Here is a 27,174-nt window from a genome sequence, read left to right as displayed (position 1 = left end):
TTATATAATAATCATGTACTAATAGAGCAGAACTGAGTAATAACTAAAATTTTCAGATATATATGTGAGAAACTAACTTACTGTTAAGGCATTTCTAGGCTTTAAGAACCTTCTAGAAACAACAATAACTTGTAGCACTGGATAACTAGCAAGATTTTCCAGTGGACCTAGAAAGCTACCATCAGAACTGTTTATTCAAATTCCTAATGATTCTGTAGGAAACTCAGACACACACACACACACACACACACACACACACACACACAAACACACATATATACACACACACACACATAGAGAGAGGGGGGAGAAGGAGGGAGAGAGCATTGGATATACTTTTTTAATAACATCTACATCTCATTTTATTATATTTTCATTATTTTTAAAATGTGTTTGGTGGAAGTTGAGTCTTTTCCACCAATAGATTTTCATTCCTTTATTCCATTGTATTTATTGGTCTATATAAAACTTGCCAAAGAGGTGGCTTGACACTAATGTAGGGATTGTGTTGTTGGTAAATATGGGCAAAGGAGAGGTCACATTAGTACTTAGGTGAAACTTTAGACATCTCTAATTCCTTAGGGTATATAGATTTATTATTATAAAATATTGTAAATTATATAAGATAAAATTATTACTGAGAGTCCTTTGTAAAATTAACTGATCTATAAAATGAGAATAATAGCCAAGTAAAATTCTTTAGGATTTTTCTTTAATTAAATATCAACCTATAATTTATATAGAAATTTCATTATTCAGTATTTTTAAGCAAGTGTAGACTCTTTCTACAAAGTCTATTAAAAAGAGCATCAAATCAGCTAAAACTGCTGATGAAGACAGTCAGATGAGGCAGCTCCAGAAAGCTGCGTGGACCACTGCTTCATTATAAATGATTAGTCTAGGAATCATAATGGATGGACAGGTAAACACACAGAAAGTCACTTCCTGTTACTCTCAACAGCAATGAAGAATGTCCTCAGTACCTCTAACAATTGTTAATATAATTGAGTATGACCCTAATAGATTTACAGGTGATTCCCTAAACTACAGCCTATTTATTAAGCTTTTTCACTCTAAAGGTTTCATTTATTGATAGACTAATTTTATACATTTATTAAGCTTCTTCACTCTAAAGTTTTTCATTTATTGATAGACTAATTTTATACATTGAACTATTTATTGATGGCATCATGGCATGGTTAATACAGAAAGTGTAGCAGTCAGTATTGATGATGAAGATAGATAGAAAAGCCCTTTGCTTGTACAGCTCACGTTCTAAGGGAAATGGCCACAGTGAACAAACACCCATAAGAATGTTCTAGATGATGATAAGGCTGAGAAGGAAAGGGAGTGGAGTTCTGGATTACATGAAAGGAAAACAGGGCTGTTTAGAACGACAGGAGGAGAGCCCTCTGGGGAGGCATAGTGTTCAGAGTAGTCAAGAGACCATGATGAGAGTCTGGAAGAATAGGGGGTCAGAGGGACTCACAAAGAAAGACTATGGGACAAGCGAGGAGCTTGGTTGTGTTGTGACCCTGTAGAGCAATGTGGAATACTGGGCTGTTCTAGCAGCTATCAAAATCCAGCAAATAGTTTGGAGCAGAGATGTAACATGGTTGTACTTAGACTGTTACAAGTCATGGTGGCCGAGGTGTTGAAAGTGACCAACAAAGGCAACAGGGGAAGCAGCAGGAGTTCAGGCAGGTCACCAGCACCATCTGCAAGTGCTGTGCTGTGGTCTGGTGTGATGTGGTGTGCTGTGCTGTGGTCTGGTGTGCTGTGGTGTGATATGGTGTGATGTGCTGTGGTGTGCTGTGGTGTGATATGGTGTGGTGTGCTGTGCTGTGGTGTGATATGGTGTGGTGTGCTGTGGTGTGATATGATGTGATGTGCTGTGGTCTGGTGTGCTGTGGTGTGATATGGTGTGGTGTGCTGTGCTGTGGTGTGCTGTGGTGTGATGTGCTGTGGTGTGATATGATGTGATGTGCTGTGGTCTGGTGTGCTGTGGTGTGATATGGTGTGCTGTGCTGTGGTGTGCTGTGGTGTGATATGATGTGATGTGCTGTGCTGTGGTGTGATATGGTGTGCTGTGCTGTGGTGTGATATGATGTGATGTGCTGTGCTGTGCTGTGCTGTGGTGTGATATGGTGTGATGTGCTGTGGTGTGATGTGATGTGATGTGCTGTGCTGTGATGTCCTGTGGTCTGGTGTGCTGTGGTGTGCTGTGCTGTGCTGTGCTGTGGTGTGATATGGTGTGATGTGCTGTGGTGTGGTGTGGTGTGATATGATGTGATGTGCTGTGGTGTGATGTGATGTGGTGTGATGTGCTGTGGTGTGCTGTGCTGTGCTGTGCTGTGGTGTGGTGTGGTGTGATGTGCTGTGGTGTGGTGTGGTGTGATGTGCTGTGGTCTGGTGTGCTGTGGTGTGATATGGTGTGGTGTGCTGTGCTGTGATATGGTGTGGTGTGCTGTGCTGTGGTGTGATATGGTGTGATGTGCTGTGCTGTGATGTGATGTGCTGTGATGTGATATGATGTGATGTGCTGTGGTGTGATGTGCTGTGCTGTGATGTGCTGTGGTGTGATGTGCTGTGGTGTGATGTGCTGTGCTGTGATGTGCTGTGGTGTGATGTGGTGTGATGTGGTGTGATATGATGTGATGTGCTGTGGTGTGATGTGCTGTGCTGTGCTGTGGTGTGATATGATGTGATGTGCTGTGGTCTGGTGTGCTGTGGTGTGATATGGTGTGGTGTGGTGTGATGTGATGTGCTGTGATATGGTGTGCTGTGCTGTGCTGTGGTGTGATATGGTGTGGTGTGCTGTGGTGTGCTGTGGTGTGATATGGTGTGCTGTGCTGTGGTGTGGTGTGCTGTGCTGTGGTGTGGTGTGATGTGCTGTGATGTGCTGTGGTCTGGTGTGCTGTGGTGTGCTGTGCTGTGGTGTGATATGGTGTGATGTGCTGGCTGTGGTGTGCTGTGCTGTGGTGTGATATGGTGTGATGTGCTGTGGTCTGCTGTGCTGTGCTGTGCTGTGGTGTGATGTGGTGTGGTGTGCTGTGCTGTGATGTGCTGTGGTGTGATATGGTGTGCTATGCTGTGCTGTGATGTGATGTGCTGTGGTCTGGTGTGCTGTGGTGTGATATGGTGTGATGTGCTGTGGTCTGCTGTGCTGTGCTGTGCTGTGGTGTGATGTGGTCTGGTGTGCTGTGGTGTGCTGTGCTGTGGTGTGATATGGTGTGATGTGCTGGCTGTGGTGTGATGTGCTGTGGTGTGATGTGCTGTGATGTGCTGTGGTCTGGTGTGCTGTGGTGTGATGGTGGCACTGGACAAAGGGATTCCTTCATCTATTTTGGAGGACATGTTGATGATCAGGACCTGCCTAGGAGCAGATCCGATAGCTGTTTCCCAAGATTCAGGTCCTATTGATGTCAAGGAGATAGGTTTTTCAAAATCATTCATTTCTCCAAACTTAGATTGTCCTAAATATCTTCTTTTGTACTGAGAACCTAAGGACAGTCTCCACTCAAGGAGGTAACCACAAACCAAGTTAATGGGTTGAAAAACTTACATTTGATGGGTCGGGTCTGTGGTTATGCCTGGCTTGTTGAAATGGAAATTCAGTAAGCTGATACAATTTTTTTCTGCATACAGTGGTTTACAACATCCCTCTGTAGACCTTGGGTCATGTGGCTGGTCAGGTTCTGCGGCCTCCAGCTCTCCTGGCCACCTCTCACTCAGTCAGTCCATTACCTCTTTAGCTTGCCCAGCTCTTTCCTCCCTCAACACATCACCATGGCCCAGTCTGGGCCCAGTGTCAGGCCACCAAGCTTTGTCCAAGTCTGGAAAACGTCTATCACCTCTAAAACAGGGCAAGAAAATTGCAAGAATGAAATGTCTATAAACACATTTTGCCAACTTCATTAGTTGCTGAACTTAATAAGATTTTGTGATACTGGAAATAATATTAGGGAATGGATTCCTGAATATGCTGAGAAATTACAGCCAAATGTCTACTAAATTACCTGTAGCCAAAGAAAATTCAAAAGCAAAATTACAAAAATAAATCTGAAGATGCTTTGCAACTAAAGGTGTTTATTAAATGTAAGATGTGTGTATTTTAATCTATCTGCTATGATGTGGGATGGAGTTGCCACAGTTAAAGGTCTCAGAATCTCTCATAAATGTGTTGAAAGTCTGTGCTTTAGTTTTCTCTGAACAGTGCCTGTGGCCTACATAGTTAAGAAAAGAGACTTTCAGTGCTCTTTCCTGTGTTTTCTCCTCTCTTCAGCTACACCCTCCCCAGGGCAGACAGTGCATCCTTCTGAAGTGAAGTGCATGGAGACAGAACAGAGCTGGGCGAGTGTGTTGACAGAACAGTGGTGATAGAGGATTAGATATGGATCCAGCAAGTTCATGTCTAGGTGAACTGACTCTCAGATGCTGTGATTACAACAGTCAGAGGCTTCAGGCCGGCCAGAAGCTGGGGAGGAGCTGGAATAACCAAAGTTTCTAGGTCACTTGAATTCATCAAAATGGCAGGGAAGTGCAGCAGCTGAAAGGGATCTCTGACAACTGTTACACACACACACACACACACACACACACACACACACACACAGGTTCATTGAGGGTTAGAAGAAGCTACACCCCCCACCCCACCCCACCCCCACCCCCGCCTCCATCCATCAGACATCTCCTCTCTGGGAACACAACCTGTCACCCAAGAGTGTTGTCTTTTTCTGCCACAGTTTACTCCCACTGCTGAACATTTCCTTCAAAAAACGCTATGAGATGTAAAGGGGAAAAAAAGGCCTCACAAACTAAAACTTGACCAAGGACTTCAAAACCATTTTATATCAACAATTGTTTGTGGCTCTTAAAGTGGCTGGGATTATCTCCTGGAATCTAGAAGTTGGGTGAATTGTCCTGGGGCCCCCCGGAGACACGGGAGGGTGAGTGGGCTGCAAATGAAACTCCAAACACTGGAACAAGGCAGGAAGAGCCGCTCCCTGTGGGTCCCATCAGCCTTCCCTTACCTGTGCATCCCACAGTACCTGCTCTAAGTCCACACAGTACCTGCTGTAAGTCCACAGTACCTGGCTAGAAAGGCCAGAGCCACTGTCTACAGGACTGACAGCCTCTCCCTCTGGAGTCCCATCGCTCTCCTGTAAACTGTCTTCTGTAAACTGAAGTTATCCAGTCCTTCTGGGGAAGGGGGTGACTGCTAAATTTTATGCTCCGTTTTTTTTCAAAGAGAAGTCCTTCTCCATAAGAGCTCAATAAACAGCAGCCAAGTAGCTGGAACTATATAGACATTTCTACACTGAGAGAATGAGCACAGGAATGAAGAAACTGTAGAATAGAAACTTCACTTACTTCCTTTTGGAATGGTAAAGATAAGAAAGGAAAAGCAGTTGGTAAGAACAAAACACCTAAAAGCAGCCTGAAGCAGGTGCTAAGAACACATGCACCCCAAAATAGCTTTAATTGCCAGCATAACCCTGAAATATCAGCTATACAAACAAGAAGGGGGGGTAGCCACTTAAAAACCCACAGACTGCAAATGGCCATGGAATAAATACGTGACAAGATGCATTATGCGAAGAAATTCCCGGTTTGCTCTAATGAAATCAGCTTTTTAAGATGTCAAAAAATAAATATGATATTCAGAAATACCCTGCTTAGATAACAAGCCCAGGTGAGAAACTGGTTGAGAGACTGTTTGAAGAAACCAGAAGTAGTAACACACCAGTTAACTGTGTGACCACGGCATCTTAAGCTAACCTGTTTAACACTGGGTGGCGTAAGCACCATAGCAGAAAAAGCCACACCGCTTTGGGGCCTTAAACTTGGATGATGTGTTGATTGCAGCCCAGAGAGCAGAACCTTTGCACCCTTATGCCATGGCCTCCCTAGAGGCCAGAGGCCAGTAATGAAGCACCTGGGTGAGAAGGGGAAAGGTCAAAACAGAAAGGGCCGATGCACACCATGAACCACAGACAGGTGGCCCTAGTTCAAAACTTGTCAGAATTACAAAGGAAATTTACAATTGCCACATTCCAGTGTGGTTTTAACACCAATGTTTTGCTTTCATACTCAAAGTCACAAAAAAAAGAAAAAGAAAGAAATATATAAAGAGGCAATGAATGGGCAAAGTTTTTGAAAGCTGTATTGTACAAATAAAAAGTGTGGCTCTTTCAAATGGTCATTGGGCATTGGTAAAGGCTGAGATCAGAGGCCATCTCAACAGATACCAATAATGCATGACACCAGATGGAGGGACCATAGGGTCAAATGTTCTGCAGCTTAAAATACTTACAACTGTGTTTACAGGAGAAAAAAAAGAAAGCTGCATATTAAAATTAATAATAGCCGAGCTAGGAGCAGAGTGATACTGCTAATATATCTGACATATCATACATCCTCAATGTGTGGAGAACTTTTCAAATCAACAAGGAAAAGATTAACTCTACTTCTGGAACATGGGAAAATACACAAAAACTACTGTGCTCCCCACACAAATACAGATATCTTTTCAATATCCCTACTAATCAAAACTGCAGATAGACAAGAGGCATAAAGTAGCTATAATGGAAGCTTCTGCCAATCTGTGATGCCACACTACACCAGTCACTCACACCAGTCACTACTAATGGAGGACCGCCTGGTAGTGGGAGTTGATTTAGTAAGCAATTCTAATTCTAGGAATTTATCCCAGCTAACTATGGATAAGTACCCAAAGACCCACACAAATACATATTATATAAGCATTGGTTATAAAGGCAAAAAGTGGAAATACTTCCTCAAAATTCCATACATAGAGCCTTCACTGACAATTACAATGCCTTGTCGTATTTTTTTCAGTATAGGAAGATGATAATAAAATCATTGTAAAAAGGAAAAGGCAAATCTATGCAAAACAAAGTGTGTGTGTGTGTGTGTGTGTGTGTGTGTGTGTGTGTGTGTGTGTGTGTGTGTGTGTAAGTCTAAGGCAAAAAATGTCTGGAAATATGTATGTCAAAATATAAATAGTGGTCTCCTCCCCACCACAGAATTGCAGCCACTAAAACATGAGTACATCTGCTTTGTGATATAGTAATGTAAAAATGACAGCTGAGGTCAAATGCCACCTTTAATCCCACAATATCAAGAAGGTTTTCTGTCAAATCTTTAATTTTAAGAACAGAACCAAAAGGATGGGTGGTACCCAAGATTAACTGACTGACATCTCCTGCAGTGGACTGAAATGTCTGACAAGAATCCAAACAAACAAACAAACAAACAAACAAACATGTGGCACTTCTGTAGAGCTCTTCCTTCCTGTGAAACTATTAAGGAAAAAAATCAGAATATTGTCTATGTTTCTAAGAAATTTAAATAATGCTGCCATCTTCCCCCATGATATAGTAATGGAAATTCATCTATATTAACTTTCTTAAAAAAAAAAATGTCCAAAGTGGCTCAGTCCATGGGTGACTCAGCTAAACCATGTAGATTTGTTTCTCCCTTACTTTGGCTGACTACCTCCACATTTCAGATACAAAAGTCTCTCCCACCCCCCAGAGATGGAAAACACACTCTGAAAATAAACAAAGTGACTTTACTCAAAAGTCGCCAAAACCTTGTCTGAGTTGGTTAAGAATTTAAATAACTAGTTTTACGAAGCCTTCCTGTTCCCTCATCCAAAGTCCTTATTCCCATAACAACATGCCGTAGTGGAGAGGGCTCAGAGTGGATGGGCTTTCTATAATACTTCGGCTAGCTCCTTATCAGCTGTGGAGCCCTGGGACAACTCAACCTCTCAGTTTTTCCCAGTTAAGGCTCCCAGATGGTCTTGACTCAAAGGTCAAATGAGATCACCTACCTCTTAGAAACCCAAAGTGTCCCACACAGGTTACTGTTGTGAGATTCTAGCAGAGCTCTGCATCTTAGGGGCTGCTTAGGGGAGTGAGATATGAGCTCCTTCCTCCCCTGTGGAAAAGACTTCCAATCTGATCCTGAAGACGGCTTCCCTGCTATCCACAAGAGGCAAAGTGGGGAGAGGCAGAGGAGCTCTGCCACAAAGTAAGTGTTGACCTTTGGCAATCCAGTTACATTGCTGTGTTATCCATTTGGCAAGTGTTACAGAGCACTCGCAAGTCTTCCTGGGTGCGAAAATGCAGAGAGAGATAATCCTGTCCAGTGGAAAGAGATATCCCTACTCTCTCAATAAATATTGTAAGTAGATGCAGTCATTTTTAAAAGGTGTTTCTTTGAGACACCCTTGCAACATCACGAATGAAGCCAAGCATCCTGATTCCCAGTGCACTGTGTCCCCAGAATTTCTCTCCAAAATGCTGACGTGGACTATTCTTTACATCTCAGTGCTTGCTACAGAAGCAGTTCAGCTCATTTCTGCCTTTATAAACAGATCTTGACTTCGGCATGCAGCAAAGAGGAGCAGTTCTGTAAATGAAGGGACTCAGCCCATCAAATTCTCTTTTTCTGAAACCCCAGATGAATAAGAACCCAGGGAGGGAACAGCAGGCCCAGTACCCTTGGCTCAGATCTTGCATAAGTCAGAAACAGTCGTGTGACCAAGAATGGGCTATCATTTAAAGTGTGGATACCTGTACTTTTCTCCTGTTGTTTTGTTTCAGATTGAGGCATCAGGATAGATATCATTCAGTACTGAAGTGTGGCAGACATGTAGGTTAGAAATGCATTTGGTTCTAAGTTAGAACAAAAACAAGACTGTCTCATAAACAAAAGTAAAGACACTGATTTGTTCTTTACAATGAGCAGTACTGGGATAGACAGCCCAGGGTGGAGAGCATGGGCAGTCCACAAGGCTGCCAGAGTCAGGCACTCTCTACCTCTTGTGGTACAGTCTCAGCTGGAAGGACTCCATCCACAGCATGGCCTCATGGTTTCCACCAGATGAGAGCTGCCAGGCTAGAGAGGTAGTCTGCGGGAGCAACAGGCAAAGGGTATGGCAGCCCATTCCACCTCTGGGAGGAGTTGGGGAAGGGAAAACCATGATCAGAACATACTGTACCAAAAAAAATTTTTTTCAACTTTTAAAAAAAAAGCTTGAGGTAGATCTACCCCAGAATCTTCCAGTTATCTCTAACTGATGAGGACGTGTGGTGCACACAGTGTGAGCATCGCTGAAAGGTGATCTTCCACTTGCATCTAACTGATGAGAAAACAATGGTGCACACACTGTGACTGGCTAAAAGGTGAAGGAGAGAAAGAAAACTGGCTGGCAGCTGCATCCACCTGCCCACAAAGATGTGCCACAAACAACTCAGGACACCTACTTAACAGCTGATAGATGTAGGTGTTAAGCAAGAATTTTGTTGTCAATGCTTAATTATATACTTTTTAATTTGTTTCTTTCTTGGTATCCTAGCAACTTCAAAATCTCTCTCAGGTGTGCTTTTACTCTCTCGCCAAGTTCATGGTTACCTTTGCAACAGTGCAAAGAGGAGGTACAGTGTTTGTAAATCACACCATTTCCTTCTGTTTCTGCCTGAAATGAAGACACTGGTGCTTCTCAGCAAGGAGGTTGTGGAAATGGTCTGAACTGTTCTCAGATGCTGGGTCAGGAAGTGTTGACCTGGCAGAAGTGAGGGCCCAGTGGCTGTCACCTGCAGACCCTTGGGGTCCTGTGTGGCATTGCACGTGAAGATGTCCAGGAGACAGGGTATCTTTTAACACAAAGACAATTTAAACAAAGCTTTGTTGTCTGTCTAATAACCTCCATCTTAAATAATAATACAAAACCACCTAAGGCTAAAACAGCACTTAATTTTCACAGGAGAAAAAAATGTTTTAAAGTTGGAAAACCTTTATGCCAACTAAAACATAGGTTCAAACCTGTATGGCTCATTACTGTTTTTGTTATGTCTTTTATTTTGCCAATATTTCTAAAAACTTACTTCTAACATTTTACACTTTTAGGATTACATGTTATATTTTATAACATGGAAAGAAGACATGGCTTTATATTCTTACAACACAAGATCACTGTATAATAACTGAAAGCTCATGGTTTATAAAATGGCTGTCAAAGAATTTATTTCAAACTGCAATACTTCCCTCAATGAAACTGTTTGGGCATACAGAATGACAACTCAATCTTTCTCCAATATATCGCTCTGTAGAAGTATCCAGTTTCCATCTTGTTTCTTTCAGTTTTACGGGAGATTCTAAACTTGCCTCAAGCATGCGCTATGTGGAAACACAGTCAATGCAGATCGGAGCATCCTATATGATTCAGTTCAGCCTGGTGATGGGATGTGGCCAGAAATACACTCCTCACATGGACAACCAGGTGAAGCTGGAGTACTCAGCCAACCACGGCCTTACATGGCACCTTGTACAAGAAGTACGTGTTTTCTCTAATGCTTGCAATTGCTATCTTCTTCCTTTAGTTGAAAAAAAAAAAAAAACGCATTATACAGCCTAGAATTGACATCAAGTTAGAACCATCACAAAGAGACATGACCCCCCACCCAAGTATCAGATACCAAAGAGCAATTGGAAATAAAATAAATAAGCATAGCCCAACTGGATACTCTTGGATAGTATTTTGAGTATTATTTCTCTAACTCTTTTCCTCAGAAAACATTACTCTTCTTCCCCTATGGCATGTTTCAATCTCTTCTTTTCCCAACCATAGGGAATGTGGTACCTTCTGACCTTAGAAACAAACAAATAAGAACTATAATCTAATTTTGGTAATAAATTTACTTTACATGTGACACACATACCCCAATAATCTGACAGTGCCATAAATGCAAAAATATTTTAACACATAGGATAGATTTTACAAATGCTAATGTTAATAGGTTGAAATTAATCCTCGTCCATTTCTATTTGTGGTGAGAACTGAAAGATGTTTAATTCTATGATGAAATCTCAGTTGTAATTACTTCCCAAATGTTTTAAATGTCACAGAAGGAAAAATCATGAATTTGGTCCCTAGTGCCAATAGCTAAGATTATGGCTTTAGCTTTCTCTGAGTTCTTTTTCTCTTGCAGTAGGAGATGAAACATCTCCAGCAGGCAAAGGGAGGATGACTTTAACTTTTGCCTCTTTCAGGAATGCCTTCCCAGTATGCCAAGTTGCCAGGAATTTACATCTGCCAGCATTTACCATGCCAGTGAGTTCACACAGTGGAGGAGAGTCATTGTTCTTCTTCCCCAGAAGACCTGGTGAGCAAGGATGTCCTAAACATGGCTGTTACTTCCATTTCTATTCTGTTATCATGATCTGAGCGTGAAGATAAGCTCAACAGAATAGTAAGACTATTTTCTCTCCATTCAGAAGCCCAATCATGCTTTTATACTCAGGTTTTTATAAAATGGAGCTAATGAGAAATATGAAAATTTGTTTTTCCCAGTGTTTCTGGCCTCTCTTCTTGCCCAAAAAATTTGCTTTTGCAGAAAAGCCAATGAGCCTACTTCTTTACATTTAACATTCAAAATGAAATGATACAAGGGATCTAGAAATACAAGCAGTTCACATTGCAAATTTATTTTCTCATTGCAAAGCCCAACATTTTACAACAAAAGCTTAGCACACATTCTTTTTCTAGTCACATTTTTTTAGTAACAATAGAAATCATCCCTTGGGAGGAAGAGGCCTCAGTAAACAAGGAAGAAAGAACAATCAAGAAGGGGGAAGAGAAAAATCATAATAGTTTTTTGCAGACATTACATTTTTTCATCTTAGTCTGGTCAGTCAAAACACTGCAATATTATTGCCTTTTTTTCATTCAGTGCTATGGATAATATTAAAGTCTTTTGTCAGCATAAGCTTGTCCAAAGAAAAAGCCTTGGGCTGCAAATTGGGTCTGAATTCTCAATATAGCTCCACCAGTGATCAACCAGCCACATGATCCTGACTGTTACCACCTACCTCTTCAAGGTGGAACCCTGTGACTGGACTGTTTTAATTAGTTTGTCTTAAAGGTTCCTCACCACCCTGGACTTCTAGGATTCTGGTATATGTGTAGAAGAAAAAGCATAAACAAGGAAGCATTGTATATTCCTGTGGCATATGCCTTCAGTGCACTTTTTATGAAGAGAAAATGACTAAACAAATATTTCTCTGATTGTTTTATATATAAAAGTTAGGTACCTCACAAAGGCAATGGGCAGGCGACAACCCAGACTTACTTTATAACTTCTGTTGAAGACTGAATGGCTGCACTGTGTTAAGAATGGCTCCTTGATTGTTTTTAGAGTACATCATTATGTCAGTTGGAATAAAATGCTTGAAATTTGATTTCCACAGGTTTTTTTTTGTCCCACTGTGAGCCATTTCCAAGATATTCTATTGATGCTTTGTATAATAAGCCCTTGCTTTCTTTAATATTCTACTCTTTTGTGTCTACTGCTGGGAATGTAATCAAGATTTTGATTTAATTTCAATGATATTCCAAGCATGTATTTCAATGAAAGCATATGTAAAACAACACCTCAAACAATTGAAACACTGATCACTCTGAATGCAAACTTCTGAGGGCTTTCAGTCTTCATTGCTGCATAATTAAATTTATTTCTCTCATTATTAAGAAAAACACCAAAGTGATTTTACTCATGAGCAGATATGGTTCAGTTTCAAAATGGCACTGTTAAGATAGTACCAATAATGTGTTACAGAGATGTCTTTTTTTTTCCTTTTTTCCTTTTTCTTTTTTCTTTTGGTTTTTCGAGACAGGGTTTCTCTGTGTAGCTTTGCGCCTTTCCTGGGACTCACTTGGTAGCCCAGGCTGGCCTCGAACTCACATAGATCCTCCTGGCTCTACCTCCCAAGTGCTGGGATTAAAGGCATGCGCCACCACCGCCCGGCCAGAGATGTCTTTTTACCCTAGAAACATTCTAGACTATCGTTCTTTTTTAAATTTTTATGTGTTTGAGTGTTTGGGCTGTATGGTGACACCTGTGTGCCTGGTGCCCTCAGAGGCCAGATGTCATTAGGTCTCTTGGACCTGGGGTTATTGACAGTGGGTCCTAGGAATCAAACCCAGGTCCTCTGGAACAGCAGCAAGTGTTTTCAACCACTGAACCATATCACCGGGTCTGAGTCAGAAAAGGTTACTCTTCATCAGTGTTACCTGAACACTTGAAGGGAAATGTGGTGACCCTTAAACTCTACATTCATTAGAGTGCCTGTGCTATAGTAGATGTCTTTATGGAATGTTAGAAAATTAAATAGAATTTTGATTCAAAGTGCATCAATGTACTAAAAAGGTGGTTGCTGTAAGACGTATATGTACATTTACGTCACAGAAACAGAAGGACCTTTGGTATCAGGAAGAGGTCCAGCAGGAGGGAGAGAGGGAAGGAGAAAGATGAGTGAAGTGCAGTGACTCTGTACACATGTGGGAATGCCATGAAGAAACTTACTTTGTGTGCCAGTTAAACTTTTCAGACATATTGTTTCCAAACAGAACGAAGCACTACTCTTGTTGCCCTGTGCCTTTAAGCACATGTACTCAGAACCAAATTCTGCTTTCCTGGTTTCCTTTAGACTCCTTGGGAGGGAAAAGTGAAATAATATTTTAAAAACCATCAGCCCAGGATAGTAGTTATTTTAGTATTCCCTTTGACTCATAGTTAATCTAAATATTATTGCTACATGAAAAAAGCTCTAAGTTGGTTGTTGCCATTGTTTCTGAGTATATAATGATTAAAGTCTCTACCATAAAGATTAAACTTATTTAGTCTCCTCAGCATCCTTGGTAATTTTTTTTATTAAGTTTATTTTAAGTTTTCACAAACAGCATTCCACTGGGGAAAGAAACAGTTTGGTTTGAAGCAGTGTTATTTCTCTGACCAAATCATTGTTCTGCTGTTTGACTCAAACATGGATGCAAATATAAATTGAATACATTAAAGCAAGCATGGTCCTTGCGTTATCCTAGGTGTGTTAACTTTGTAGAATGTGCTTGATTGGATAACTGTCCAGTGGAAAGAGCTACTGGATACACCTGCTCAGAGAAATTACACTATATACGAACTGAACATTTGTTACCCAATGAAAATTAATTTCATTTTTATGAGGGACATTTACATAAGAACAGGGCCTAATGAGACCCAAACAGCTGTCAGTTGCTGACTTCATAAACAAATCAACACCTAATGACTGAATGAGTTTCAGAATAATTGGACAAATGCAATTACAGGAACTCTAAAGGTGGAAAATACAATTTAGTCAGCCTTCATTTACCTTGATTCTTCAGGTTACATAAGCATGGAGAAATGAGTGGATGCCAGTATACTTTGGTCTTGAAGTTTATGGGAAGAGGGGGTATGCCTCAAGTTTTGTTGCTTTTAGAAATCCATAGAATTTGAAGTTTGGATTTTAAATGCAAGTCAGTGTTATTGCATGACCTCTTCAGAGATGATGGATGGATGGATGGATGGATGGATGGATGGATGGATGGATGGATGGATGGATGGATGGATGGGTAGGTGGGTGGGTGGATGGATGGACACCAGACAGACAGATAGGTGGTAGAATGGCTTGGCAAATGAAGTGTTTGTGTTGAGGACAGTATTGAACAATGATGCACCTGTGAATCAGTGTGATCACACCTCATCTTCCCTCATGTGATTAGCTGGAGATGGCTCACACAATTAATTTTTTTCCTCACTGAAAACTGATCCAATATTCAACCTCTTTTTCCTGGCTTTCCTCTTAACTGACATCAATATGTGGAGTATATTTAAGTGAAATAACCTTAAGCTTTCTATGGTTAGGACATACCTCTTCAAGAATTCATGAGCATGAATTCTTCCTTAGGGAAAAACTTAGATGCACATGTGGCTGTAAGAATATAAGCTGGAAATCTAAGAAGGGTTTCTCAACACCCCTACCCCATTTTACTACTGCAAGTAGAAAGCCTCAAAATAATTTTCATCAGTGCTGTAAAGGCATCTAGCTGTGAAGATAATAAACTACCACTTCAGAGTCAGAGACTTCAAGGGATCCTAAAAATCAATTTGTCCACAGTGAGGAAGGAAAAGCTCTGACCGTTTGGATTTCTCACTAAACATCACACGGCTCCTGAGCTGCAGAGCTGGAGTCAAAGGCGTCTCATCCTGACTCCTGTGCATTCTTCAGTCTTTTGCCTTTAGAAGTTAGAAACACACTCCGCTTCTAGCCGGTTTGACTAATTTTTAGCACACTATTTTTTGAGCACCTAATTTATTCTGTCCCTGTACAAACTATTTCGATGAGTACTGTGCTTGTCTCCAAAAAGACCATGGACCAGTCCGCTGGGACTCTGGGTCTGACTCAGATTATAGTCGGTTTTAAAAGAATAGAGCACCTCTCCTTTTCATGATGAGAGTGGTCCATGAGTTTTGTTTGGTTCAATTCTATAGGGCACTATGTTTGTCTTAGCCAGTGTTCACAGCAACTCTTATGAAAGAAAACGTTTAATCGGGTCTTCCTTACAGTTTCAGAGGTTCAGCCCATTATCATCATGGTGAGGAGCATGGTGCCATGCAGGCAGAGGTGGTGCTGAGAAGTAGCTAAGAGTTACATCTGGACCCATAGGCAGCAGGAAGAGAGAGGCTCTGGGCCAGGTATGGGCCTTTAAAACCTCAAAGCCCATCCCCAGTGACATAGGGCCACACTGCTTATTCCTTCTCAAGTAATACCACTCCCTGATGGCAAAGCGTTCACATATCTGAGCCTGTGGAAGCCATTCTTATTCAACCACCATGGTACTCTGATGGAATCTGCATTTGTTGTAGGCTTCTCTAAAAGCCAGTTAGTTACAGAACTATGAAAATCAGGTGACTGTTAAATTACAAACATAAGCCTACTACCATAGCGATGCCCCATCTACTGGAGGCCCTCAGTGAGCCCTGGAGCCATCCTGCTACAAATGAAAACACAAGCTATTAGCAACAGATTATAAACAAAGTAAAAGCTTAGTCTGGATTTTAGTAGGCTGTTGCATACTTGTGGTGTGATTATATGTGTGATCACTATGGATTACTATGGATCATTCTGAGACAGAGCAAGTGTGTCTGTCGAGTGTGCTAAGGAGTGCTGTAATCACCAGAGCTAAGCACTCACAAGAATTCTGTGAATTCTTCATTGCTGGTGCTGCTGTTTATTGTGGCTGTTTTAGCACTTTGACTAAAAAGAATTCATCACAGATCTCTGTAAATTCCTACAGGTGAATTTTTTTCTGTAATTTTTTATTCGTTTTTATGTTTTTATTTTTATCAAGTATTTTTTATTCATTTTACATATTAATCACAGATCCCCCTCTCTTCCTTCCTTCTGCCCCCCCCACGCCTTTCCTCCCAACCTACCCCCTATTCCCTCATCTGACAAGGTAAGGCCTCCCATGGGGAGTCAGCAGAGCCTGGCACATTTAGCTGAGGCAGGTCCAAGTTCCTCCTCCTACATCAAGGCTGGGGACTAGGCCCTCTGCATAATCTAGACAGTTGTGGAGCTTGATCTGCTTAAGGGACTCCAGGCAGTAAGATCAGGATCCATCCCTGGTGAATGAGCTGGCTCTTTGGAGCTCACTACCTATGTGGGACACCTTGCACAGTCTCTGTAATTTTTTAAAAAATGTTTTCAAGTGGTCACTGATTTTGAGCCTTTTTTATATGAATCTCAAAATATCATCTTTAGACTCTGACGTCAATGAACTGCAAATATCTGTGTTTAACTTTTCATCTCTATTTAAAGTCCACTGGCCCATGAGACTCAAGCAAGTTTGTGTTTCAGAAATAAGCACATCCTCACATGCAGATAATCTTCTTTCTAAATAGAACTTTTCAGTGTGTCTTCTCAACGCCAAAATTGCATTCTAAAGTTTTTGTTTTATATTCTGAACCAAATCGAAGTCTGCCAATAATGACTGGTGTGCTTGTTCTGAGAAATAGTTTTACTCGGGGTAAAATATTTCATATTCTCATCTGTGAAGGACATGTTTTATTTAATAGGTAGCTTTTACTTTCGAATGTTATTTCTTTATTTCTAGAATCAAATTTTCAAGTAACAACAGAAAGTCTGGCCCTCTATTTTTCTTTAAAATGCTTCAACTAAATTAAGATTAAAGCACAATATAGGCAGGCTCTTCTTCAACTTTCTTTCATAATAGAATTGTTGAATTGCAAAATAATTGAGTGGAAATTAAACCAAAAAATATTGGGAGCCTAAATAGAAGTTCTGGAGGCTTTGTTATCAGAAAGGTGCTGAACTCCGGTGTTCTTAGTGAGAAATGCCGTAGTTCATCTGATACTGCCTGCTTTACTCCTAGGTCCAGTGCCACCCGCTTCCGCTGGAGCCAGAGCTATTACACAGCCCAGGATGAGTGGGCGTTAGACAGCATTTACATTGGGCAGCAGTGCCCCAACATGTGCAGTGGGCATGGCTCATGCGACCATGGCTTGTGCAGGTATGTGCTCCTGAGCGTACGGTCCACTCCCGAGTCTCAGGGTTGGTGTCTGTGGGTTCATCTCAGCCGTTATTTTCCCAGTCAGTGCAAAGACTCATAAATCACAAAATAGCCAAAAGAAAGTGAATCTCCCTCTGCTCTTATTTTACATGTAAAAGACACTTACATTCATGTGAAGCCATATGTATTCTAAACCTCTACATCTAAACTCCAGACAAGGTCTGCTGGGTTAATTTGAAGGCCTTGCTGTTATTTCCCACCTATCCCTCATCATCTTCAATTAGTCAAACACTTCAGAACTCTCTCCTACAGCACTTCAAGGTTGTGCACATGGAAGGAAAGTAACTACACTTGAATACTACAAGACCCCAAAATACGTGATTTAATCAGAACTATAAAACATCACCAGAGTGACATGTTAACTAAATGAATGAACCTACATATATGACATTTTTAAAGCAATGGGGAAATCCCAGTCTCTCTTGCACAAACATAAGCCCATGTGTCATTCATTACTTCTTAATCTTAAATTCCACAATTTTTACATAATATCTTAACTAAAGATTCTGCCCATTTTGAGGAATGTGAAAACTGAAGATAGTACCATATCATATATACATTAATGCTATAGCGATATCTAGTGTAAGGGTGAGACCTGGGGGAACATGACATGTGGGGACACCTTAAGTAGGAGAGTCATTGTGTGTCTGATGACCTGGTTACTTTCACTGTTCTCATAGGTGTGACCAGGGATACCAAGGAACTGAATGCCACCCAGAAGCTGCACTTCCTTCCACAATTATGTCAGATTTTGAGAACCCAAACGGTTGGGAATCTGACTGGCAAGAAGTTATTGGGGGAGAAATTGTAAAGCCAGAGCAAGGCTGTGGGGTTGTTTCTTCTGGATCTTCCCTATACTTCAGCAAGGTATGCTGGGGGTTGGAATGATCCATGAAGGCAGTGGCTGGCTTGACATGAGACTTTTTCACAGACATGCTAACCTCCACAGCTACAAATATCACATGGTTTTACTGTCCTTCGTGCCCTGGCTTCTGACTGGGCTATTGTGACACTGGGAAACTTGTTCTATTATTGATTTGAGTTACTGCAAATACAGGTTAAGCAGTTTAGAGTTCCTACTATGCTCATTCTGTTCTGTGCAGTGCTAGAGACTGAACTGTCAGCTCTGGCATGGTACGCAAGCATTCTACCTCTGAGTGACATCCTGGACCCCCTCACCCGCCAAGGCTCTGGCACTTCATTTAAATCCCAGCTTCTCTATGGTCCAGTGCTGTGTGGGCTTATGTCTTGAGGGCTGTTGACTAGAGCAGGCTTTTAATCTGTCCTCACTCTGACCTTTTAGACTATGTGAGAGGGAAAGACTAGGGCAAGAGATGCACAGGGCTAGGGATGGAAGAGCCCGGAGGTTAGGGAAGCAATTGTGTGTGTATGACTCAGTCTGATTCTGCCACTTCCAGTTATGTGACTTCAGGCACATTACTTAATCCTCTCTTCACTTAGCCTCCTCATCCATAAAGTGGGCGCAATGGAAGAGTCCACTTCATTAGAGATCTTGTGTAGATGGAGTTAGGGTCAACGGTGTAGAATTTGGGTTTATTGAATTTGTTATCCCATGAATCTTAGGACTGTGGTTGAAGGAACTAAGAGTGACTGTAGGAAGGAAGTGTTCCTGTGGGGAGGGGGCTGAGCAGCTACTGTATTGAGCAAATATCGTATACTAATCTCATCAGAAGACACACTTCACTCATGAGCTGTATCATCTCTAGGGTTAAAAACAGACGCTATCCCAGGCCGCCTTAACCAAGCTAAAATTTCATCTATCTCAGGGGCTGTTCTGTCTTAGTTTAGCAACTGCTGGTAGATTCTACTGATGTGTAGAATGCTTCATAAAGCTTGTTCATGAAATGTTCAGCTTCCCTCGTTGCAGCACCCAGTTAGGCATTCAAATTAGTAAATATCAACAAGGGACTCAGATGCCAGGCACAGGCAGAACTGCAACAACTGCTTCTCTTTGAACACCCCCAATCCACGTGGATTTGCTAAGGGAAGAGCGGAACCTCCCTCCTCTCCTCCGATGCGATAGTCCAGGCAGACCATTCTTTTCCAGTCTTCTCTGAATGGTCTCCAGTAAAAAGAAAAGAGAGAGAGAGAGAGAGAGAGAGAGAGAGAGAGAGAGAGAGAGAGAGAGAGAGAGAGAGAGAGAGAGAGAGAGAAGACATGGAGCAGGCTCCAACCTGAGTGACATGTCTAGCCCTAATTATTGACAGCTGTTTTTAGGATGTGCAGTGCTTAATACCATTACTTTATAAAAGGGATAGTTTTAGTCACCAATTATAGTCACCAATTCTGGAACAATTAGAAATGTCTCACTATTTACATCCTATAGCAAGTAGACAGGTTTGGATGATATACCACAGGGCTGATACAGTACATAATTTGTTTTGGCAGAAATCCAAGAAAAGTTAATTCATGCAAGTGCAAAAATAGGTTCAGGTTTTGTTTTGGTGCAGGTGCAAAACAAAGACTCTGCAAGAAAACAAGACAGAGAAGGATAGAATTCAGGATGGATCCACTCAACATTTCCTGGCCATTGACACTGAAAATCCTACCATCACTAACTTTAGAGATAATAGTCAATAAGTAACCAATACTCAGTAGAAACATGAACCTGAAGAATGGGAGGCTGTGCTTGCTATCAGCATCTGTTTTAAAATAAGATTATAAATATTTCACTGGCAAGTGTGTGTGTACATGCATACATGGACATTTTAAACATAAAATGTCCTGGGTTACAGATTAGTATTCCATCCACTTAATTCAAGCTTGTGTTTTCTAAAGTCAGACTGTCTTGGTGAGCTGCATTTCAGAGCCTGGGTGCTGGCTCCCCTTGTGGAGTTTTTCCTCTGCATTTTGGTATTCTTCTCTGTAAAGACAACTGTTGGGGGTAATCAGTGAGTGCAGATAAAGAGCAAAGAGTCACATTGGGCACAATAAGTATTAGCCATCACTGTTATTTATATTAAAGTAAATTATGAAATGGGATCATTGAATTTCCCCACATATATGCCCTTCTACTTAAAAAAATCATCATTTCAAAAGTAAAAATGTTCCCTGCATCTCTCAATCCCGCCTTCCCCTCTGGGCTTCTGTAAAAATATCTCAGGACCTTTTATTTTTATTTTCCCTTTTTTCTCTAGTAACATCTACCTCTTTAGAATTCTAAGTGGAAAATTTATCTTAAACTAAAAGAGTAGAAAATCAGATCCATGCAATCAAAACAAGGAAAACTTAGGAGGGTCTGTCCTCAGGGATGGCAGTTACACATATACTCACAGGCTATTGTTCTATCCCCGTGTCAGATTGACTGTCACTCATTCCAGAGGGAAAGCAGGGGAGGTTTCCAGTTGGCTCCTCACTGTCCCAGGAGGAGTGGTATAGAGTGCTGCCTGCAATGACCAGGCTGTGTGCTCACTAGTTTGGGAGAGATGAAGCCAGTAGCTGGACATTCCCCATTGTAGAGCATTTTCAAATGATCAACACGCGGAAGAGTTGTAGGTCATGTACCACCCCCTAAATTAATGCTTCTAAAGCCCCTCCATCCTCTCCCTCGTTCGCCACAAGTGTCCAAGTTACTCTCCAACCTGCCTTCCCCACCTGCCTCACTAGTATTTGTTTCCAGCTGGGGAACTTCCATGGCTAAGGGCTGTGTCTGGCCCCCTGGCTCACCTTCCACCTACTGTGCATTCACATAAGCTGTGCCATATCCTGCTGGAAGGTTGCTGCTTCCGTGCAGCCTGCAGGAGCTAGGGCAACCATACCAGGCCCTGTGTTCTTAAGAGTCTCTCTGACCTGATAAGTAACTGGTGTGCTCTTCCTGCCTTTCTCACAGGGCTGGGCAGAATGCAGTCACACTAGCTGAGCTGAGCTTTAGATAAAGTGACCAGCTTCAAAATGCATGCCATGGTCTAGGTTTACGTATCAATAGATACTCAAAGGTCTCAGGAGGTCTGGAATTGTTAAATGCCATGTGACCCAAGGAGACTCAGCAAGGATCAGCTGGTCTGCAGCCACACCTGTCGTGTTGTCTCTGCACAAGTCTATGACTTCTTTTCGTGGTGTTTTGTGTAACACAGTTATTATAGAATTAATAGATTTAACTAAAAGTAGGAATTCTAAAGAAATGGTTACTTTTAAGTAAATACAAGTTTGTCTCTCGTGGCATTTTGAATAAAGGAAATAGTGAGACACAAAAGGTTTAAATTCACTGCTTTTTAGAGGCTTTGTTGTGAGTTCTGTTCTCCCTTATCTGATAAGATTTGATTTATTCTAGCTGAATGCTTAAAGTAGGAAGCCATTTAAGCTCTAGTTTGTTTTTCTTCTACAAACCATTCCTCCTGTACAGACTCAGGTATGAAAATACTAGGATGTCTGAGGTGTTTCTCACAGTATTTCAAATCAACTGGAGGATAATTTTCCCACTCTGGGAATGAAAACATGCACAGCCTGTTACTCCAACACAGGTACACAGGCCCACAGCACATGTGCATGTGTGCATATATGTGCAGGAATCCATAGATCAGAAAAAAGTAGGAAAACTTCAAAGCAATAATTAACTACATCGTATTCTATATTCTGACAAAAATTTTGTCATGAGCCTTTTTTTTTTCTTTTTTCTCTTAATTCCTTTGAAACAATGTTCAACATTTCAGGTCCCTGAACAAAAGAAATGATATGTGCTATTTCTCTATGAAAACATATTTTCAGTGCCAAACAAAACATTTGTGTAATATATCCCACCATTTCTAAAAGTCTTACAAAAGCAGTTTCCAAATCCCTATGGACTAACTGTCACCTGGAAGAAGCCTGTGCTGTGGGCCCACAACAGACCCTGTTCCAAGCAGCTAATTGTGATAATTGGATTTGTAGAATTCTCACCTTAGAGCCGTTTCCTTCTGGCTCATTTCCACATGCTGTGTTTTTCATCGATTTTTTCTAGATTGAAATTAACTTGCTAACTCTTGGAGTTTTTCTCCTCCTGTGGTGGTCCTGGGGTATGAAAAAACTAGGTGTTTCTCATTTACCATATCTCAAACAAACAGTTTAAAGCAATACAAAGCACATACAACAAGAGTTCCTCAAATTCCCACTGGACAGTGAAAGGTTTAAAGAATGAGCCCCTGCACTGGGGTCAACCTCAGTCGTCATTTGCAGGCAAGCATCCCGGTTTCTCTTGGACTCTTAACCAGCCTCAGAGCTCTCGATGGCAGTAAGCTCCCTTAATCATCCCACAGATAGTCACCCCTGCCAGTTCCTGGGACCGAAGAACTCTCCAAGGAGATGAAACTAAGGCTCGGTGTGGGCGTGAAGGGTTTCACACTAGTCTGTATATATCATCTCAGTTTTCCTTCCCAACATCTAGTTGAACTCCCATGTTCCCAGCAAGACCAGAAAAGCCTAATGATTAATTAACTTTGGCAAAACCTAGCTAGGCAGGAGACTCTCATGATCAACCTTCTTGTGCCACTTACCTTGAAGCCATTACACAGGAGGGACAACCTCTTGTCAACCTGTGTCTGATCCTCCCAGCATGCTGATGTACAGGGACATACAGCAAGAGGAGGAAGTGAGCTATTGGATTTCAGCAAAGTTTTAACCCTATAAGACATAAGAGATGGTTGAATGGTTTAGAAGCTTACTTAAATGGTACCTCCCAGTGCCTCTACTTGAGGATGAGCAAAGCAGATGGAGAAAGGGAAAACTTCCTTTTTGTCAGGAAGGTTCTGTCCTGCCCACTTCACTGTGACTTGCTCTGGAGATAAGGGCTGTGAGCAGGTCTCTGGGGAAAATATGCCTTCAGGAATTCAGGTACTGTACCAACACAATACACATGCTGTTAAATCCAGTTGTCACAGCTCTATAAGGAAGGTATTAACCTTTGAAGAGAATAGGGGCTCAGAATGGCCACAGGCTCCTGAACAGAATAAATCAAATACTGAGAGTCAAACCCAGCTCCAGTTGATTTACAAGTGAATCATAGTATCAGGCTCAGCCAGGGACCTGGGTTCAATCCCCAAAACCCACATGAAAAATAAAATTCAACACAAGCCTCCCAGCATTCAGGAGGTGGAGGTAGGTTGAAGCCACCATGGTCTACAATAGCGAGTTCCAGGACAGCCAATTCTGCATAGTGAGACTATGTTTCAAAATTTAATAATAATAAAATAAATGATAAAAATGATTAATTAAAATAAGAGCAGACAGGGATGATATCTACTTGTGCTCTCAGCACTGGGGAGGTAGAGACAGGCATCCTTAGAGCTCACTGGCCAACCAGCCAAGCCTAGTTGGCAAGTTCCAAGCCAATTAGAGACCCTGCCTAAAACTAAACAAAACAAACAAACAAACAAATAAAACAAACCTGGTGTTGCCTAAGTGTTGGTACCCAGGGTTCTCTTCAGGTCTTTGATTTCATAAGCACACTTGTGCACCAAGTCCATGGTCTTTCTTCTCTATTACACTGGCATTAGAAAACTCATAAAGCAAGGATTAAAAGTGTTTTGAGTAATTTTGCTCTATTTTTTAGTACTCTTTGGCATAGTAGGAAATTCTCAAGAGTCTCACAGCTGGGTCTGGGTATTAGTGATGGAGATATGAAGTGAGTGTATACAGGAGCAGGAGCCACAGCCACAGGGTCTCACACCAGGGTCTGGGGATCAGTGATGGAGACGTGAAGCAAGTGTAACCAGAAGCAGGAACCACAGCCACAGTAGAGAAAAGAGAAGATCAGAGCTCACTCTTCTCATATTAATTAGGACCAACACTGTCTTCTGTAGTGCAGGTTGCTCCTGTGGACTTGAAACCAAGCTGTAAAATGCCAGAGAATTCCCAAATCACTGACCAGGGTTTTTCTGTCCTTTGGAAAGGCTGGGAAAAGACAACTGGTGAGCTGGGATCTGGACACGTCTTGGGTGGACTTTGTCCAGTTCTACATCCAGATAGGCGGCGAGAGTGCTTCGTGCAACAGGCCTGACAGCAGAGAGGAGGGCGTCCTCCTCCAGTACAGCAACAATGGGGGCATCCAGTGGCACCTGCTGGCAGAGATGTACTTCTCAGACTTCAGCAAACCCAGGTAACCTCCCACTGGTGGGCCTTCCAGTGTGTTCCGAAGATGGTGGATGCTCAATTGTTATTGAAATGTCTCTAAAATGTGACAGTTCCCAAAACAGAAAAACTCATAAAGACTTGACAGGAAAGCCAAGTGTAGAAAACGTTCGTCTAAGATATTAAACAAAAAACACTTGTGCTCACATTCAATTTTTTAGATATGTTAGTCGGATATGGCCGAACAAGCCAGTAACCAAAGCACTTCTGAAGGTAAGGCAGGAGGAGCTTCCTGAGTTCCAAAACAGCCAAGACTCCCGTGAGGTCTTGTCTCAAAAACAAAAACCCTTTTTAAAAATGTTCTTAGAGATTTGGGGAAATGTTTGACTACAAGAAAATGACCAACTATTGATACCAAGGACATTCTGAGCTGCAGCAAAGCTCCACGCCACTTCGCCTTTGGGAATTTTATTTTCACTCTGTGCGCACAAAACATGCTCATCTGTTACAATTAAGCAAGATGGAGATTTTCTTGTTCTGAGTTTTCACATGACTGTCCCCTGGGATGGTCCTGGACAGTGTGTGACCAGGTCTTTAGAGTTCAGATTTTTAAAGCTTCCTACTTACCTATCCAGGCTTTGATTTTGATAACTGGAGAATATATGGGATGAACCAGCATAGGCAACAGCTGATTATGAGTTTGGGGCAATAATTCATAATTAACAGTAATGCCTATGCCAGGCAATCAGCATATTTATATATATATATTTAAACTTGGTGCTTTTGTGATTATGTAGTTTTTGAAATTCTGTTTAATTTTATGTTTCATGTGAACATAACATAAAACTACTCAAGAATAACATTTTTAGAATATATATTTTTATAATCTCTTATTTCTACTTTAATATAGGCATAAAGTCTTCTTTATATACTAACCACCAATCAGTATTAACTTATTTTAATGTCCTGTTTTACATATTATAACTAAATTTTGTGTTGAAAAATATTGAAGAAAATGCATATCTAATTCTTACAAATCAAATGAGTTTTGCTGCCTAAAATTTACATATTTTGTAGATTGAAAATTTATAAGTTTAGTATTTTAAAAAATTGGGCTTCTTCTTAAAGGTGACATAACTTTCCACAGAATTCTACCCCAAATATTATCTTAGTCACTGTTCTGTTACTGTGGAGAGACACCTTGGCCATGGCATCTCTTATAAAGGAAAGCATTTAATTAGGGCCTGCATTACAGTTTCAGAGGTTCAGTCCATTATCGTCATGGCAGGAAGCACGGCGGCATGTGGGCAGACATGGTAGCTGAGAGTTCTGCGTCCCAGTTCCCAGGCAGCAAGAGAAGAGGGAGACTCTGGGCTTGGCATGTGTTTCTGAAACCTCAAAGCATACCCCCAGTGACACACTTTCTCCAACAAGGCCACATCTCCTAATCCTTTCACATAGGGCCACTCCCTGGTGACCAAGCATTCAAATCTGTGAGCCTGTGGAGGTCATTCTTATTCAAACCACCACATATACTATGCAAAATCTTTCATATCATCAGGCATGGTGGCATACCATATAAATCCTAGTATTGGGAAGCCTGAGGTGTAAGATGAATTGCTAAACGATCTTATTAATAAAAAAAAAAAAAAAACCTGGAGCCAGATATTAGAGTGAATAGGAGAAATAGGACAAGCCACAACCAACCTCACCTCACCAACTCCTCATCTTCCAAAGAGAGCTACTTCCTGTATACCCACATCTATATGCCTTTCTGTTCTGCAATCTCACTTCCTCTCTCTGCCCAGCTGCATCATTTCCTCTTTCTCCCCAGCTCTGTCACTTCTTGTCTGTCTATACAGACCTCCAGACTTTTATGGTTAACTAGTGCTGGGATTAAAGGCATGTGCCACCAGGCCTGGCTCTCTGTTCCCAGTGTGACCTTGAAATCACAAAGATCTGAACGGATCTCTGCCTCCTAAATGCTAGGATTAAAGGTGTGGGCTACCATTGCCTGACACCCATGTCTAATACAGTGACTGGCTTTTTCCTCTGATTCTTAGATAAGCTTTATTAGGGTGCACAATATGTTGGGGGACACAATATATCACCACACTGAGGCAAAAGGATCATGATTTGGATCATACACACACACACACACACACACACACACACACACAATAAGTATTAAAAAAGAATAAATTGCTGAGGACTGGGTGGTTTGTGAGCACTTGAGGTTGGGTTCCCAGGACCCACAAGAAAAGCAAGAAACAGTGGTTATACTCGTGACCCCAGTGGTGGCAAGATGGAAGGCAGAGACAGGAGGCCCTAGAGTTCAGTGAAGAGGCAGCCTATCAATTAGCAAAATCCCAGGCCAGCAAAAGACCGTGTCTCAAACAAAAGATGGAATGTTCCCAGAACCAATACCTGAAGTTGTCCTGCACACACACACACACACACTGATACACCGGTGCACAGAGATACACATGAAAGCACACATACACATATACACTCAGTGATCACACACCAGTTCACAGAGACACACATGAACAAACACACATATATACACAATCAGTGACCACATACCAGTGCACAGAGACACGTCTGCGCACACACACACACACACACAC

The 27,174-nt window shown here is 41.6% G+C and overlaps 1 protein-coding gene across 2 annotated transcripts in view; it reads left to right on the top strand.

Moving 5' to 3' along the window:
- Positions 1–27,174, top strand: part of Reln (reelin) — a 461,223-nt gene that overhangs the window by 334,516 nt on the left and 99,533 nt on the right. For both annotated transcript variants that reach the window (XM_076566340.1, XM_076566339.1), the window contains exons 21-25: positions 10,177–10,369; positions 11,086–11,198; positions 17,285–17,422; positions 18,163–18,349; positions 24,367–24,572. In XM_076566340.1, the coding sequence (XP_076422455.1) occupies positions 10,177–10,369; positions 11,086–11,198; positions 17,285–17,422; positions 18,163–18,349; positions 24,367–24,572 (837 nt within the window). The remainder of the gene's footprint in view (positions 1–10,176; positions 10,370–11,085; positions 11,199–17,284; positions 17,423–18,162; positions 18,350–24,366; positions 24,573–27,174) is intronic.

This window comes from Peromyscus maniculatus, chromosome 3 (assembly GCF_049852395.1).
Source record: "Peromyscus maniculatus bairdii isolate BWxNUB_F1_BW_parent chromosome 3, HU_Pman_BW_mat_3.1, whole genome shotgun sequence".
Taxonomy (NCBI): Eukaryota; Metazoa; Chordata; class Mammalia; order Rodentia; family Cricetidae; genus Peromyscus; species Peromyscus maniculatus.
Note: the sequence above shows the minus strand (reverse complement) of the source record. Positions and strands in the feature narration are given on the sequence as shown.